The sequence below is a fragment of the Temnothorax americanus genome, unplaced genomic scaffold (assembly GCF_048541705.1).
Source record: "Temnothorax americanus isolate GAGA-0224 unplaced genomic scaffold, ASM4854170v1 Scaffold35, whole genome shotgun sequence".
NCBI lineage: Eukaryota > Metazoa > Arthropoda > Insecta > Hymenoptera > Formicidae > Temnothorax > Temnothorax americanus.
The window spans coordinates 867,122-885,552 of NW_027509496.1; the positions used below are offsets into that span (position 1 = coordinate 867,122).

The window sequence follows — 18,431 nt, forward strand, 5'->3', positions numbered from 1 at the left end:
TGTGCTCCGTAATAACTGATAATGTTGTAGTATTCCAACGAATGTAATTTCTGTGTTCCGAGATCCGAGTTTTTAATTGTCTCTTAGTTTGTCCCACATATGAGGCGTCACAATCCTTGCACGAGATTCTGTACACAACATTCTTATTAGATTGGATAGGGAGAACGTCCTTCTGAACCCGAATGAATTTATTCAATTTGTTCAAACTAAAAAAAGAAAGATTAATGTTGAGATCTTTAATGACAAAATAAATTAAAGATATTATTGTTGCGCCCGTGCTGGGACACCCGTTTGTGGGCTGAATTTGGCTCCGGAGAAGCGCAACATTTTGGGGGTTCGTCCGATCTGTTCGATCCGTCCGATCCGTGCGATCCCGGAGAAGCGCAACATTTTGGGGGTTCGTCCGATCTGTTCGATCCGTCCGATCCGTGCGATCCCGGACAAGCCCCCAAAATGTTGCGCTGCGCTCCGCAATCATAAGACACTCGCGTTCGCGCCGCGCACTCCCGGACTCGCGTAAAAGAAACAACGCTTGATTACAAAAGGAACTCAAGGATTTATTAAGAACTTTGTACAAGAATGCGACTCAGGTGGAAAACACGTCCGAACGATCGGAGTCTCCCCGTAAATCTGACAGTCGTTGTTGTTATCAACCGATCAATACATCCCGTCGTTAGGGATCGCGCTTCGGCTTGAAGCTTCTCCGGAGCCAAATTCAGCCTACAAACGGGTGTCCCAGCACGGGCGCAACAATATAATAAAATATTAGAATTTGTATTGATGGCAAATAACAAAGTCAATTGGAGGACATTAAACATGAGAGCAGTAAACTAGTAAAATGTACACGATGTAACGATATACATGTAAATATCTATTAGCAAAGTCAAATATAAAATTAATTGGTAAATCCAAAGCCGAAGTTATATCCATGATTTATTCTTCGTTTGATGGCGATGAAGACTCAAATTAGTCGTGTTAACGACGCGTCAAGTTTTATTAATTTTATATTTCACTTCGCTCACATAGATATTTACATATATACATCGTGTACATTTTACTAGTTTACTGCTCTCATGTTTGATGTGACTCCGATTGACTTTGTTATTTACCATTGATACGAATCCTATAAATTCTAATATTTTATTATATTATCTTTAATTAATTATGTAACTTATATTCATTTATTTAATTGACATCGTTTGTTATGGCTGAAGAAGGCTCATTGTTCGAAACGTCCCGACGTAGTATGTATTATTCAGATTAAAATAAATTTTTTTTGACATATACTATTACTCGATTATTGGCCGTTGTTGTTTCTTTGTTGGTTTAGACACACGAGTGAGATTCTTTATATTACTCGATATTCAATACTGCTTTTATTTTTTGAAGTAATCATAGAGAGTTTGAAGCTACATACATCAATATGCAGTTCAAACTTACTTGTAAGGTCTTAATCCTATTATTAATAATATATTTTATTAAACTTGATTTAAGTTTAAATAAATTTTTACTTTTTTCACAGAATGTCGAATGGCAGGAACTGCTAATGATTACATAGGCACATTATCAACGACTCGTTCGGGCCGAACTTGTGCCAAATGGTTGAACAATTATGATTCTGAACAGATACAAAGATCGAACACGTCATTGAAAAGAAGACTTCCTCTTAGGACTTTAAGATCGTTTCGTGCAAAATCTCGCTGGAAACATCATTTGACGACGAAACAACATATTTTATCGATACCATCGCAATCATTTATAAAACCATCATTATCAAATTTCTTATCACAATCAGAATTTATAGTTGTCAAACCTGTTTATTTTGTCGACCGAGCCTATTTAAATGACAGTCTTTACCCTGAACGTAGTGTACGAGATGCCAATAATTATTGTAGAGATCCTTCGCGCAATATCGCTGGCACATGGTGTTATACAACTGATCCATTGGTACCGCAAGACCTATGTGATGTAAGGGATTGTGAAAAACCAGGTGAGGCTTTAATTATCGCGCAGCATAAGGTTGTTTAGATTAAGAACAATGAAATATTTCTTTTTAATTGTTAGATTAATTGATAGATATACTAAAAAAAGAGAGGAGTATTCTAACAATAAGTATCAAGAGACACGGTAGAGTCTCGCGCCAAGTACACGCGCAGCGCAAGACCGCCCGCCCATGTATCTTTATGACGAGTTGCGAGTATTTGATATCATCAGATCTCAATAACCGCTTAACCGATCAAGTAGACCCAATCGATAGCTTGAATTATGTGATAAAAGTGTTTTTTATTTTTCCTCTACGTGCCTTACGAGTGAAGATATTACGACGCAGTCTGAAGTGTTAAATTTTACACTTCAGATACGTCGTCATCGCCGTACGATTGCTTTTGCATCGATAGATGGTGTTTGAGAATATCTCGATTGTCTTCTCTAATGACGTAATAGGGTAACAAAAAGGTTGTCCGCTACTTTAAAAGTGAATGTTATACATCAAAATAATAAAAAAATTCCTATTAACATAGGTCCACAAATGATTTCCTACCGAGTTATGGGAATTACAACTTTTTAGGGTAAATTCGATTTATTAACAAACAGAATACGTTTCAAGCAATACGTACAAAAATTAAATAAAATGTTTAAAATGACATCCTTGCATGAAAATAGGGGAGACCGCGGCTCGTTGGCACAGTTTTTGCAATTTCGGCATTTGAGTTTTTAAACAACTAATTTTCATGATTAAACAGTACGGTATAAATGCACAATAACGGACCTAGCCCAAATGACTTTGACCTTGACATATGTTGTCAAGGGCATGATCCTGCTGAGTAACTTTTCCTTGTAACTTAATCGTTGCTCATTGTTTATTTAAAAATTATGAACAAAAAAGTTTGAGAAATTTCAAGTTTGTGTCAGTGCTAAAGGAAGTAATTTGCTGACATATACTGGCATAAATAGTACACATGTAAGCGGAGAAGGGGCTACAGAATTTTTTATCCCGAATTGCATTTGTGAATACTTTTGCTGTGTCGCTGATAATGATTGAGATGCGTATTGCAACACTCGCTCCCCGTGGCGTCCGGATATTTATTCAATAAAACCGCGCTTACGCCATATGTACTCGCATTCGTTGCTAGGATTAATAGTAATTTTCAAAATGTCCCAATACGTTATCGCTTTTGAAGTTTTCCCTTGCTCGATTAAAAGCCTGTTTGCAATCCTACTTCGTCCACTTGAATTTAATGCCGTTTTTTAAAAGCTCGTATAGTGGCTTAAAGAACTGCGCTTGGCCCTTTTATAAATCGTCCGTAATAGTTTACTATAACCACGAAAGCACGTACTTTGCTCACGCGTTTAGGTCTAGGCACATGTTTAATCGCTTGTATTATACTTGTGGTGTGCGTTCTGTTTCACGCATTGAGCGTATCGCATTCAATGTGCTACGCGCATTGATGTCGTTCCGTTTCGTTAATGCGCATGATGCGCTCTTGAAAACGGAACGGCTTTTCATGCGGCGTTTGATGCAAATAAAAAAATGTACAAATAGAAATTTGCACATTGCTTTCTCATAGTCTTTAAGTGTGCAAGTAGAAACTTGCACATTGTTTCTTCATAGTTTTTAAGTGGGCAAGTAGAAACTTGCACATTGCTTCCTCATAATTTATGAGTGTACAATTTATAAATGTGAACATTACTTCCTCACAATTTTCAAGTATGCAAATTATAAATTTGCACGTTGCTTAATCAACATTTTATTTCGCTTATAAAGCTTCCTCTTATAAAAAAGCCTATTTTTTATGTATAATTAATTTAGATATTTATTAATTTAGCTTCCTCATAGAGTACGTTTCGAGAACGTGTACTCAAAATCGCTGCAACAACCAAAATACCAATATTTAGAAAATTTATTGACATCGATCGACGAAATCAGCTACTACACCATCTTCAATAACAGTGACGTCATTCCACCGAGCGACGCGTGTCTAAACTCGATTTTCGTCTTCGATCACGTGGCGTGCAATAAGCAAGACGCTGTGAGAGAGTATTTCTCGATGGGCAGACACTCGAGCGTCGACTGCTTTTATCTCTGTCAGACATACGCGAGAATACCTAAACATCTGATACATAACAACGCGAATCTGCTGATCCTGTTCAAACAGGATGGCACTAATTTAAAACACGATTGTTGGCAATGTAAGTACGGATTCGTAGTGATAGACAAAGACAGTGCGCTTTCGAATGGCCGATAAGTACAGAAAAGAATTTAACATGTTCGCGATACCGCAAAAACGGTCAGTCGTCGCCGATACCTCGTCGAAGGTGAAACATTAGCGTTAGAGTTCGACACTCTGCTTTTTTTGCCGGTGATGACTGCAATCGACAGGAGCGAGAATATTCGTGAACGCGAGAAGATCAAAAAGAGATTGCAAAAACGAGTGATACGATTCGCAAGAAACTTCGCGCTTTGAAGACCGGTAAGATCGAGAAGGACATTGAGTTGGACACGCACTTTAAGCTTCTCATCGAACCGCTGAAAGAGATCGTCGACAACTCGAGCTTGATCGCGGTGAAAAAAGAGGAGCCGACGGAAAGCGACGCTGACGCAGGAATCGTAACGCTATCCGTTCAACAGCGCGCGGAGGAGGAGAAGGAGGATGCTACACCGAAGAGAAAGAGAAAACAATTAGACTCCTGGTGGGATCGCTTACCGACACCGCGTAAATTTACTAAGGCGAAACGATTAAAAACTCCACTGAATGAACCACCGATAACCTCTAATACACTGTCCGCGACGACGCGAACCGTACAACCTACAATATTGGTGTTGTGTATTGAGGTGAGGCAGTAAGAGTAAGAATGACCAGTAGAACTTATTGTTAGTATAGACTTAACAACTTGAACGTTTATTATAAAGAAACTTGTTACATTCGACACATGTGGTCGCCTGTGTAGTCGGAGCACCAGTAACGCACGGCTCGCTTGCCGGCACGCTCACGTATCGCGTGTACTACCTTTCTCGCTTACATTGTTCTATTTTGAATATACTAACCATAATACACTATAATTCCCCTTTTTTTGTTTTCAAGTTGGGGATTTTTTTTGCGCCAGGTTTTTAATTTTTTTGAACGTCGCGGTTCGTTACTATCGTCAAGTTCTCGCTTTTTATTGATCGGAACGTCTTTGGAATTATTAGATAACATTTCCCCTTTTTTTGGGTGCGATACAGTACCTGCGCGTACCATTTGATTTACATGTCTTTTAGTTATATATCTGTCTTTCAATTTTACAGTGTAAGTCACAGGTGAAAGCTTATTTTGGTCTGCGCTTTCGTTCTATTTTCCGTGTCTCTACAAAAATCTTTTACTTAAGCAGTGTCTCTTTGATTAAAACTATACGTTTTAGATTTGCAACCTTTTTGATTAAATTGATTTTTCTCTACAGTACCTGTTACATCTGGTTTAAGTAAATAAAAACGTGTACGCAGCTTTCTTTTGAACATTAACCATGCGGGAGTTTTACTAGTTGTACAATGTTCTGTATTCCTGTAATTGTTTAAAAATCTACTTATTGCAAATTGTAATTCGTGACCGTCTTTTACCATTTTATTAACTTTGTCCTTGAAAGTACGTACGAAGTTTTCTGCAGTATCATTCGTTGCTGGATGGTACGGCGAAGTAAATGTGTGTTATTTTATGCCTTTTTAGAAAACCTTTGAATTCTACACTTGTCAGTTGTGGACCATTATCACTAACCAAATATTTTGGTAAACCGAATCTAAATTAGTTTACGAGAAGTCGTGTCTTTCTTCACGTTAATTATTTCTAGCCACTTTGAATGAGCATCTATAACTACCAAAAAATCAACATGAATACGCGTCCAAGGTGTACTTGGCCACTGCCATGAAGTTAATGTAGATTTCATAGGTTCCGGTCTTAATTCTAAACATACTTTGCATGTGTTTACCATCGATTCGATGTCTGAGTCTAAGTTTGGCCACCAAAAATAATTTCTTGCCAATTGTTTCATCTTGACTATGCCCATATGTGATGAATGTAGTTCTTTAAGTACATCGCCTTGTTTTTCTGGTATGATTACTCTGTATCCCCAGATCAAACACCCTTTCTCTACGCTTAATTCGTTTCGTTTGTTATCCAAAATTTTTTTTTTTTTTTAAGATAATACGTCTGGTTTTAGTCATTCGTTTTTTAAAAACTTATCTACCTTTTTTAACAATGGATCTGTGGCTGTGTGAGATGCTACTAATGAAAAATCTATGGTTCGTGTACTATCTTTAATGTAATTTATACAAGTAAATTCTGTCTCAAAAACTGACGTATTGTCTTTGATAGGTAATTTTGGCAGCGCATCGCAATTGCCATTAGCTTTCGATTTCACTACTTCGATAGTATAGGTATAACCCGATAAAAAATACGCCTTTGTAATCTACTATGTAACATATTTGACATGTTCTTATTTCCAAAAATAAATTTTAGGGGCTCATGATCGGTCTTTAAGATAATAGAATTACTATAAATGTATTGGTAGAATTTTTTAAAACCAAAAATTATTGCACTTGCTTCTTTATCAATTATTGCCCTGTGCAGTTCACTTTTAGGAATTTATTTCGATGCAAACGCTATTGGGCGTTTAGTACCGTTCTCATAACGATGAGATAATATCGCAGATAGCCCGTATTGGCTCGCATCGCACGCCAAATACAAGCTGCTTATCCGGATCGTAAATATCTAGTACTTTGTCAGAAGAAATTTGTGTTTTTAGCCAATTGAAACCTTTTTTGCATGCTTCTGTCCAGTTCCATTTTCCGCTATTACAAAGATCGTATAAAGGTTTTACGTATTTTGATCTATTTGGTAAGAAATTCTTGTAAAATATAACTAAACCCAAAAATGCTTTTAATTTTTTGTTTTTGCGGTCTTGTCGCTTTAGTGATTGTTTCTACTTTTGATGGACTTGTCCTTAAACCTGATTCGTCGATTACATAGCTCAGTATTTCAATTTTATTTATGAAAAAATCGCATTTTGATAAAACACGTAAATCCGCTTTTTCTAATCTATAAAAAATTTCGTTTAACGTAGTAACGTAGTGACGTGTTCTTTGCCTGTACGTCCCTTGCAATATATGTTGTCTATGTAAATTTCAGTATTCTTAACTCCTCTTAAAATTTCTTCCAGTATGTCCTGACGTTCAACTGAACTAGATGCTACTCCTTCCCCTAATCTTGTGTACTTGTACAACTTGGTTTGAGTTATAATAGTTAATGCGTTCCCCTTGACTCTTCGTCTAATTCAAATTGCATGAATGCATGTTTTAAATCGATTTGCGACCGTTTATTTTCTACTCTATTTTTTCTTTAAGTGATATTGGATGTCTTTTAATAATTAATTGTGGATTAACTGTCAACTTGAAATTTCCACAAATTCTTACTTCACCGTTTTTCTTTAATACCTGAAAAATGAGAGTTGTCCATTTGCTTACTGATACTGCGTACGATATATCGGCACACCCGGTCTTTACAAGTTGATCTTCAAGAAAATACTCGATGACGAGATCTACACGGAGGACGATAAGCAAAAGTACAAGAGCCTGCTGTTGGCATTAAGTGCTCATAAATTCAGACACGATCCTTGCGAGCGAGTACTGGCTAATAGGGAATACAAGTATAGATATGTAATCGCACCGTTGATACCTATCAAATCCAAGAAGAAAAAATCTGAAAAGGGATTATTCGCGCCTCGCGCGATGACGCTAACCGACAATAAGATCGACTATGTGCATTGGGACAACCTCAACGAGCTGGTGGATCGTCTACGATTGCTCGACGCTTCGCGTCATGCTGAACAATGTCCACGACAACGAGATCATGTAATCATTAAAGAACTTTGCGAGGCTGGGTTTATTATAAATTAAATGGCACGACAGCGATCCTTTCAATTAGTGTCGAAATGCCGATCAAAATGCGCCCGTACTCGCGTTTCAACAGAGGCTACCACTACATACTCACCGTCATCGATGTGCTGAGCAAGCACGCATAGGCCGTGCCGCTCAAGAGTAAAGGCGGCACAACGAGACAACTGACGCTATCGCAGAGATAATTCGAGATAGCGTGAGGTGCCCTAGTAACCTACAAACTAATATGGAAAAAAAATTTTACAACACCAACGTGCAACGTCTCGTGAGAAAACACGGCATCAATCATTATTCCACGTATTCGGTGATGAAGGCATCGGTCGTCGAGCGATTTAATCGCACGTTAAAAAACGATATATGTGGAAGATGTTTACGCTCAACGGAAATTACAAGTGGGTTGACGCGTTATCGCGACTCGTGTCGGATTACAACGCGCGCAAGCATCGAACGATCGGCATGCGACCTGTCGACGTTACCTCCGCGATCGCCGAAAGACTCTTGGCTACAGTGTACAGCGCGATAAAGATCGCGGATCCAGCAAAGTTCAAAGCAGGCGACTCGGTACGTGTCAGCAAATACAAGACAATTTTCGAGAAAGGTTACACGCCGAATTAGACCACCGAGGTGTTTAAGATCGTTAAAGTGCAGCGTACCAATCCTGTAACCTATCTACTCGAGAACTATCGTGGAAAATCCGTCGCTGGAACGTTCTACGAGCACGAATTGCATCGCGCGACTTATTCTGACGTGTATCTCGTGGAGAAAGTACTGCGCAGGAAAGGTGACGAAGTTTACGTAAAATGGCTAGGATTCGATGGATCGCACATTTCTTGGATACACAAGGACAATGTGATTTAATTCGTGCAGATTGTATTTTTAAAACATATAAAAAAACTAAACTATGTAAAAAAATATATATACATATTAAATACAAAATAATCAATATATAAAAATAGATAATAAAAAAATATTTAAAATATAAGATACAAAAATGTGTGATAATATTTCTTCCATTAATATTTTTTTCATTAATACAATACATACGTTACATTACATACATACATATGTACATACATGCATATATACATACATAAATTATATTACTGCGACGCCTCTTTGTTCGTGGAGCTGTTCGGCGAGACAGGAGAACGACCCAAATCTAGACCGGGTGGCAGAGCCCTTCAAAACTCAAAAAATACTACACGCGAAATTGTTGGACGCCGGGTGTGGAGAAGGCCACACCACCTTTGTCCCGAAACGCTAAGCACTCTCAGTTACTCTCAATATTTTTACTCGCAATACTCTTACGGGCTCCGGCCGGTCGCGACAGCTGCTCAGTTTAGTTAGTCTAAGGTCGGGGTTCAGCGGATGGCCGCGCCTAGAGGAGTTGGCTATGGTTAAGCAGCATCGAAATACACAAAACTTTGTTCGCAACTAATATAATATAAGATGACAACACAAAACATATCATCAGGTCATAATATCCCGTAGAATAACACTGGGGAGAACGCGAGATAATATTTACGAAAACGCACGATCGTGTTTACTCCACGGGAGTCAGGCTCCGTTCATGTGAGGCTCTAACGAAGGCGTGGTCAGACGGCTTATAATCCGAGCGAGATTCTCCGATGGAATAAAAATAAGTGTGACGTTATGTGTTCCGTCAGTTCTAGCGTAGGGCCAAATATGCTCCAATCCTGAGATCCATTATTAGGACCACATCCACCACGTCACACCGAATAGTAATTAAACTGACTCTACTTAATATCTGCGCGAACAATTTTTGAGAATGACTCTACTTCAACGCACGTGAACGGAGAGTCCTCGGGAACAAACGCTACACGCGGAATTCTCGCCGAAGGAGCAATATCCACAAAATAAGGATTTCTCGTAGAACGAACGGCACACGCAAAATAAAGGTTTCTCTCTGAGGAGACAATACACCGTCGGAATTTCTCGCAAAATAAACGATACGCGCACAATAATTTCTCGCAAAATAAACGATACGCGCACAATAATTCCCCGCAAAATAAACGAAACGCGCACAATAATTGCTTGCAAAATAAACGATACGCGCACAAAAATTTCCCGCAAAATAAACAGTACGCGCACAATAATTTCTCGCAAAATAAACGGTACGCGCACAATAATTTCTCGCAAAATAAACGATACACGCAAAATAAGGTTTCTCGCAAACCCAAACGATACCCGTAACATAGGAGTTCTCGCATAACACCTCTCGAAACGTAACGCGAAGCCTCGCCGTACGGTCCACACCGCGAGCACGTGATACTCACGCCTGATTCCGCCCGGGGGTGCGGTACTCTCAACCGGAGTAAATTTTACTCTAAATTTCTGAACGTTAATCGCGGTCGATTTCGGGCACCTTCTTTGAGAAGGCTGACTCTATGTCCGGTATACCGACGCCTCACACCTCCCGTACCGGGCGCGGTAATTTACGTCTCCCGGAGGCTGACACGCCCCTGAACGGCCGGACGCGTGGAAAGCCCGCACGACGACGTTTCCACTACGCGAAAACTAACTCTACCGGGAACGCCGATGTTTTACACCCTAATCGATCGGCACGATAATCATAAACAGTAATCTCCGAATACACGAAACGGTAATCTAACGCGACGGACTGTTGAGTCGACTTGCGAGGTTTAATCCCGCGACACGCATCACCCTCGTGACGGGCGGCCGGCGCCGCACCGTTTTTACACTCCGATCCCAGGTCGGTTGAGTCGGGAAGAAACGAACGCCTCTTCGGTATTCTTACGGGGAGTCAGCGGGCGGGCTATGTCTTCCCCGCAGAAACTAGACGAACAGCGATAATCCTCTCAATGGATTCACGGCAATGGCGCGTAGGCAAGGAAACTCTCAAACAAGCCTACGCGTCTCTCTCAAAATCTTACGCGACACGATACCGACACTCCGCCCGCCGTTCCCCGATACCAGATGTCCGGAGTGGGTGGCTGGTTACATCTCGTCCTTCCTTCCTTCTTTCAATCTATCTTTTAAGGCCGCCGCCCTCGCCTATTGTCTCGGTACGATTCTCCTCGGACGTCCGGCCACTCTTACGGTCTACCCAACAGTCTCTTGATCATTCCCGCGGCTTCAACTCGCGGCCCTCTAGATCAGGGCGCTTCACCGCACCGGCGGATGGCGCCACGCTGTCGAAACGGGCCCTCCGGCCGCTTCTTCCTGAAAACCATGAACACGGCAGTACGCGCGCAATACAAAGATGGGAATAAGGAAGACTGGGACGTGCACACGGTGCAACGTCACATTACATATATTGCATACGTTGCATACATTACATACATTAATCTTCATGTTTAATAGCTATCATTTATTTCACGCGGGCACTTTGCAAGAGGCGTTTCCTGCCATATGGCGTAATCACCTTCACTGTTCCTAGGTACTGTGAAGTCAACTTTTTTCCACAGCTTCTTGAGTTTATCGCAAAACGCCTCTAAGTTCTCAGCGTTCATGTTACGACATCTCTTTGGAATTTTCATCGGAACTCTACTCATATACATTTCAATCTGTCACCAAAAGCTATTATTGTTCGTATCCACAGTTCTTCCCGCACACATGGGCTTCCGATCCCCCTTCGCAGAGGATACGTCGCCAGATTCCAGCGAGCGTTTTCCTTCAACGCGACCGCCCTAACACCATACAAGTTCGGCGATAGAGGTTCGCGACGATGAACACCACCGTCCGATTCCGATGATGATGACTCGCTACAAAACACATCGACTTTATCATTGTCGTCATCCGTATCAAACGCCTACATTAATGATCCTCCTTCCATTATCCCATTTACAATGCGAAGCGAAAAAAAATCAAAAGTTTTGCGTATATATAATTTTGTCACAATCTTAAAGATTTTTTTGCAGCAGTTAGATCACATTATTGTAGGGGGAAAAATAATGTACTACTACTCGTTACTTCTTTTTAAGATTAACACACTTTATTTTTCTTGTGCTTCTTTTCTTTCTTTCCGCCAACTGCCTACTGCCTACTCTCTCTACTTCCGCGCTACCAACCTAACATTTTACGATTCTCGACTCGTGCCATGCCAACTTAACATTCTTCAATTCTACCAACTACTTACCAACATAATGCTCACAACTCGGCCATTCTGACATTAGCCCGGCTTCGGGCTTACCAGGATATACATATAATAACTTTGCTTAAAATACTTAACATTAACTCAAAACGCTTACATCTATTCTTATACGGATAGACAAATCATTATTCAGACAGAAACCACATACGGTCTCAAAGCTGCTTCTCATGTACCCATATACGGCTTCTGAGTTATTTGGTGTCCTTCGATATTCTTAACTACATACCGATCATTGCGCAACTGTTTAGATATTTTGTACGGGCCTTTGTAGGTCGGAATCAGCTTTTTAGATATACCCGCCTTACTTTCGAAATTTCGCACCATCACACGATCTCCTACTTCATACTGATGCGGCTTTTTTCTTTTGCGATCAAAGTGATCTTTGGCATACTTTTGACTAGTTTCAATTTCTTTTGCAGCGGTATCTCTAATCTTACTTAAATCTAAATTTCTATCATTTACATCATTTTCAATATATATTCTCTTACATAGTTAGTCACTTTACATCGCTGTGTAACTTCAAACAGCAATTTACTCGGAATCTCTTTGGTAGTTTTGTGTATAGTATTATTTAAAGCATATTTTTCTTCTTCTATCATTTTATACCAGTGGTCACCCACCGAACTATCACTTATCTTTGCCAACATTGGAGTCACAACGCGATTTACACGCTCAATTTGTCCATTAGCTTGAGGGGAACCGGTCGCTATCTTAACGTGCTTTATATCATTTTTTACAACAAACTCACTGAATCATCAGATGTGAACGCTGTTCCCCTATCTGAGACAATAACACTTGGTTTACTGTAATACGCAAAATACTGAGAAAGACAGACAATAACTTCTTTACTAGTAATAGACTTAGTAGCATATAGTTTTACAAACTTAGTAAACGAATCAATTACTAAAAATATATACTGCTTAAACAAACGTTGCTTATCTACTGGACCATAATGGTCAATGTGTAACGTTGCAAAAGGAACATTTCCCTTTGGGATACAATGCAGAAATCCCTCCACTTTACTGCTACTCGGTGAGAATGCTATGCATTTAAGGCAATTTTGTATGTGATTCTCTATCTTTCTCTTCATATTTGGGAACCAATAGCTGCTTTTAATAATACTTCTTACTTTATCTAATCCTAAATGACCCATACTATCGTGGTATCTATATATCACATTAGATTCCATACTCTCAGGAACATAAAACAACACGCCGTCTCCCATCTTTCGATATACAATACCATTTCTTAGCTCAAAATTGCGATCCTCTTTTTTCTCTAACTGTTCACGCAACTCTTTGATTTTAGCATCTTGACTTTGACAAACCGATAGATTAAACTCGAAGGAATTTTTTTCCACTAAAAGAACATTAGTTACTCTACTTAAAGCATCTACATGTTTCATTTTATCTCCACTTCGATCTTCAATAGTATAATCATAGTTTTGCAGTTCCAGTGCCCATCTGGTAATTCAAGGGTTCAAATCTTTCTTATCTAGAGTGAGTTTTAACGCGTTACAATCTGTAATTATCTTGAATTTTATTATGCCAAACAAATAATTGCGAAAACGTCTTAGCGCATAAATAATAGCCAGAATTTCCAGCTTGAAACTGTGGTACTTACTCTCCGTGTCAATCGTACGCTTCGAAAAATAAAAAATAGGATGTAACTTACGGTCCGCTTTATTTTGTAATAACACCGCTTCAAATCCTATAGAGCTTGCATCGCAGTGCAACTCTGTACTATCTTTAGCATTATACACAGCCAATACAGGAGCTCTGACTAGCCCATCTTCTAAATCATTGAAAGACTTCAATTCTTGTTTTCCCATCTGAAAACTAGCATCCTTTTTTAGTAAGTCATACAATGGCTCCGCTCTAATCAAAAAGTTCTCTATGCGAAAATAAGAGCAAAAACCAACAAAAGAATGAACTCTATGGACATCGCGAGGTATTGGGAAATCCACTACCCCTTGCACACAGCTTTAGTCGGTCTTATGCCCGCGCTACTTACTGTATATCCTAAATAATCTACACTAGTATATAAAAACTTACACTTGTCTAATCTAGTCGCGGTCATTAACGCCTTCCACCTAAAGTCAGTCGCGTTCGGGGGCAGATAGTAGCTGAACGCGTCGCGTCTAGGGCTATTCGTGCTTCATGACTGTTGGGTCGGTAACGTCGTGGAGCACGGTCGACCGTGTCGTAGAGAGCTGTCAGTCACTGTCAGTTTGACAGCTGTGTGTTTGCGGAAGAGAAGTTAAGAACCACGAGGGATCGTCCAAAAGTATAAGGAGAGTATAAGAAATACAAGAATATTTTAATTATTTGAGTGGTAAATAATTATCATACGACAAATTTATATTGATATATATATATATACATATATATATAATTTCAGATATCGCAGCTGAGGCATTAACAAAGATTATTGGCCGTATCGAGCTTTTTAGAGAATCGAAGTCATACGAATAGGAAAAGAAGAAGAAGAAGAAGAAGAAAATTAGCTAGGACAGAGAAATGAAGAAAACAACGATGATTATGAGAAAGGTAGAGATGATGGTCAATGGAGAAGGAGATGCAGTAAGATAATTTAATTTATATTATTTAAGAAATTATTACATTATTAGTAATTTCAAAGTTACGATTGCAGAACACCAGTGGGAAATATTAGCGTCAAACGATCCGCGCTAAGCTTGTCATGCAGCATACTCGCCACGAACTCTGATCAGTCTGATCCATCGTCACCATGTGTCCTCGCGGTAATCTCCGTCGCTCTTTCGTTAATCGTTCACCACCTACACGAGGAATTTGGAATACACCAAAGTCATGGTAGGAAAATAAATTGCAGAGAGATAGGTAGTGAAAATATGTTTTGTTTCCGCGATAAAATCTCACTCTCTAATGAATTAGCATGCATAAACTGAAGTAGTATTGTGTGTGTAGAACATAACTAATAAGATTAAATTTTGTTTAAAAAATGTTTATAAGTTTTTTGATTGATTTGATATTATAATTGTTAAAAAAGTTCACAAACTAATAATCCTGAAATAGCAACCTATAATTTTTTATAGCATTAATCTGCTTTTTCATATTTTCGAATCCACAATGATACTGTCTTCTTACTGCGTCCTACTGTTTCTGCGATAACTGTTTTATTTGTTCCCAATTTATAAAATCCGATAATATGTCTAAAATGTAATACATTCTTTATTAATAGTTTAATATATTAATAATCTGTATAAACAAAATGTTATATCATATTAGAGAGAGAGAGAGAGAGAGAGAGAGAGAGAGAGAGAGAGAGAGAGAGAGAGAGAGAGAGAGAGAGAGTGGAGGAGCGAATAAGGGCGGAAGAGATCTCTCGATCGGACACCTCTCCTTCTCTCTCTCTCTCTTCCTCTCTCTCTCTCTCTCTTTCGTTTTCTCTCTTGTTTTTCTTTCTTTTCTTCTTTCTTTTTTCTCTTCTCTTTCGCTCTCTTTCTCCTTTCTTTCTTTTCTCTTTCTCTCTCTCTCCTCTTCTCCTCTCTCCTCTCTCTCTCTCTCCCTCTCTCTCTCTCGCTCTTCTCCTCTCTCTCATCTCCTCCTCTCATAAAAAGCTTTTCTTTATGCCCAGCATAGGCTAAAGGGCAAATACAGTAATACCATATCAAATTATACATGCTCTCTCAGCACATGTACATAAAGATGATAAGTGAATATAAACGAACATAACAACGCAACCTAGAATAAAAAACGCGCAACTTAAAAATCAAATTTACAGTATGAATAGGAATTCAGAACTCAACGCCAAAATAACTTATTAAACTAATGACAAGAATTAGCAACCGACGAAGCATATTCCAGGGACCAGTCATTCCAACTTCCACGTGCAAGCAAGTACGCTTTCAGAAGTCTTTTAAAAAAAATGATGCGGAAGCAGAACAGAGTAACACTGTCAGGAAAAGAATTGCCAAAAATAGCCAGGCGGGAAAGATGAAGGCAGTTTTCTATAGGTAGTTGTTTATGTGAACAAATATGAACCATTTCCGATGCACAGAAAAGCGGACCGACCTCCTCAAAGACGGATCAAGGAAGGTGAAATCCTCACGCAGATAAGAAGGAGAGCGCATATGCAATATACGAAACGTTTGGCAGCCCAGAAAGTATAGCCTTCTATTTTCAACAGAAAGCCACCCTAACTGACGCCTGTAAGGAGTAATGTGTTCGTCGCGTTTAAGATTGGAAATAAAGCGGATGCAACAATTGACAAGTCTCTGTAATATGGCGTTCAACTCTCCGCTCAGACCATGATAGACTAGGCAGCAGTAGTCAATATGCGGAATGATTAAGGCCAAAACGAGTCTGATTTTTAACCTGGTAGAAAGAGAATTTTTGTTAAATTTAAGTTTATACAAAGCAAAGTGAACTTTTCGAGAGACATGTAAAATATGCTTTCTCCAGGATAAGTTCGACATAAATATTACACCGAGATTCCTGGCTTCATTGACAAAGGGTAAAGGCGTCTAATTTACAATAATAAGTGGTAAACTGTGGAGATCAATATCATTGACATAGGACGGACTACCAAATATGAGTACCTTTGATTTTGCAAAGTTGAGTTTAAGACCGTTTGAGTTGGCATAATTGAAAACAGCATTCGCATCAATAGAAATCGACTCAAGACCACGTAGAATATCTGCCCTCAAACATTGGAGATAAACCTGAACGTCATCCGCGAAAAGCATGTGATGAGCAAAGGACAGGAAACTACCAATGTCATTAATATAGAGAGCAAATAAGAATGGGCCAAGAACCGAATCCTGAGGTACACCACACGATGTGAGAACCCAGTCCGAAATATTACCCTCATTATCTATTACTGCCTGAGAGCGGCCAGTAAGATAAGAAAAAATCCAATTAAGAACCGCGACAGAAAAACCAATTTCTTTAAGTTTCATCAATAACAGAAGATGAGGAACAGTATCAAACGCCTTACTGAAGTCAAATAAAATCATGAGTGTAATAAGCTTATTATCAATTCCCTTTTTTATATCATCACAAACACGTAATAATGCAGACTGTGTATTATAACCGGAACGATACGCAGACTGTCCAGGATTCAGGATATTATATTCATTTAAATAGTCTGTAATTTGTGAAGCCACTATTTGTTCCAGGATTTTCAACATCTCCGGTAAGTTAGCTATCGGTCGCGTATCTGACGGAGACAGTGGAGTGCGAATCTTTGAGAGAGGTCGGATCAACGCACGTTTCCAAGCAGAAGGAAACACGGAAGTTTCGAGTGAGCGAATAAGCAATAAAATGAGCAATTGAGAAATAGCAGGCCAGGAAATGCGCAAAACATGAAGCGGAATACCATCACAACCAGACGCATAGGAGTGGAGAGGTCCGTCAATGATAAGTTTATGTACTGCATCTAACGATATAGTAGAGAATGTGAACTCCGATCGCTGAGAAGAACAAGAGACTGAAGCAATGGCTGAAACGAAGTCAGCATAAGAGCAAGGCGATGGAGTATTAGCTACAGAAACATAATGTGAGTTGAGTTGATCAGGAGTGAAAAAACGGAGAGGAGAGACGAAAGAAAGCTTAACAAGTCCTGGACGAGCAAGTTCTCTCCACATTTTAGCGGCATCAGTAATGCTATTAAGATAAGCAAAGTGAAACTCACTTTTGGCGCGTTTGATGTCACGATTAAGTTGGTTTCAAAAATGACGGTATCTAGCATAACCGAGTAGGCTATTAGAACGTCTGGCCTGCTTATACATTTGATTGCGAGAGCGGAGCCGGCATTTTAGTTCATCAGAGAGCCATTGAGCAGGAGGTCTTCTAATCATAAGTATACGAGCAGGAGCAAGGACATCAAGCGCCCCAATCAAGGTACTCGATAAACGGTCACAGAGCTCATCTACAGCAGTCTCATTGGAAATAATACTTAACTCATTACGAACATTAAGATATTCAAGGAGTGCCGAGGTATCGATATCTCTAAAATTGCGTCGTAATATGGATCGCTCAAGATCAAACTTGCGATTAAGTGTAAACGACAACTCAAGCAAATCATGTCCAGCTATAAATGGACTCGGAGATTTTACAAACTCAAAAACCTTGTCGCAGTCATTTACTACCAAAACATCCAGACACGAGTTCGAGGTAGCGGTATGAAAGATAGCATCGGAGCTAACAATACTTAAAAATAAGCTAGACATGAGATCGCGCAAATAGATGGCCTCAAAACCATTCGTCAAAAGATTACAGTTAAGATCACCTCCGATAATAATATTGCTATATAAATGAGAGACATTCATAAGAGATTCGACGAAGTCGCTGAGCAGAGAGCCCTTCGGCCTTCTGTATACTGAGGCAAACA

The 18,431-nt window shown here is 39.4% G+C and overlaps 1 protein-coding gene across 1 annotated transcript in view; it reads left to right on the forward strand.

Moving 5' to 3' along the window:
* The first annotated feature begins 1,530 nt into the window (after positions 1-1,530).
* The window catches only part of LOC143901608 (putative macrophage stimulating 1-like protein), a 51,997-nt gene continuing 35,096 nt past the window's right edge, over positions 1,531-18,431 (forward strand). Inside the window, exons 1-2 of the mRNA XM_077414033.1 lie at positions 1,531-1,687; positions 1,796-1,990. Coding sequence (XP_077270159.1) covers positions 1,531-1,687; positions 1,796-1,990 — 352 coding nt within the window. The remainder of the gene's footprint in view (positions 1,688-1,795; positions 1,991-18,431) is intronic.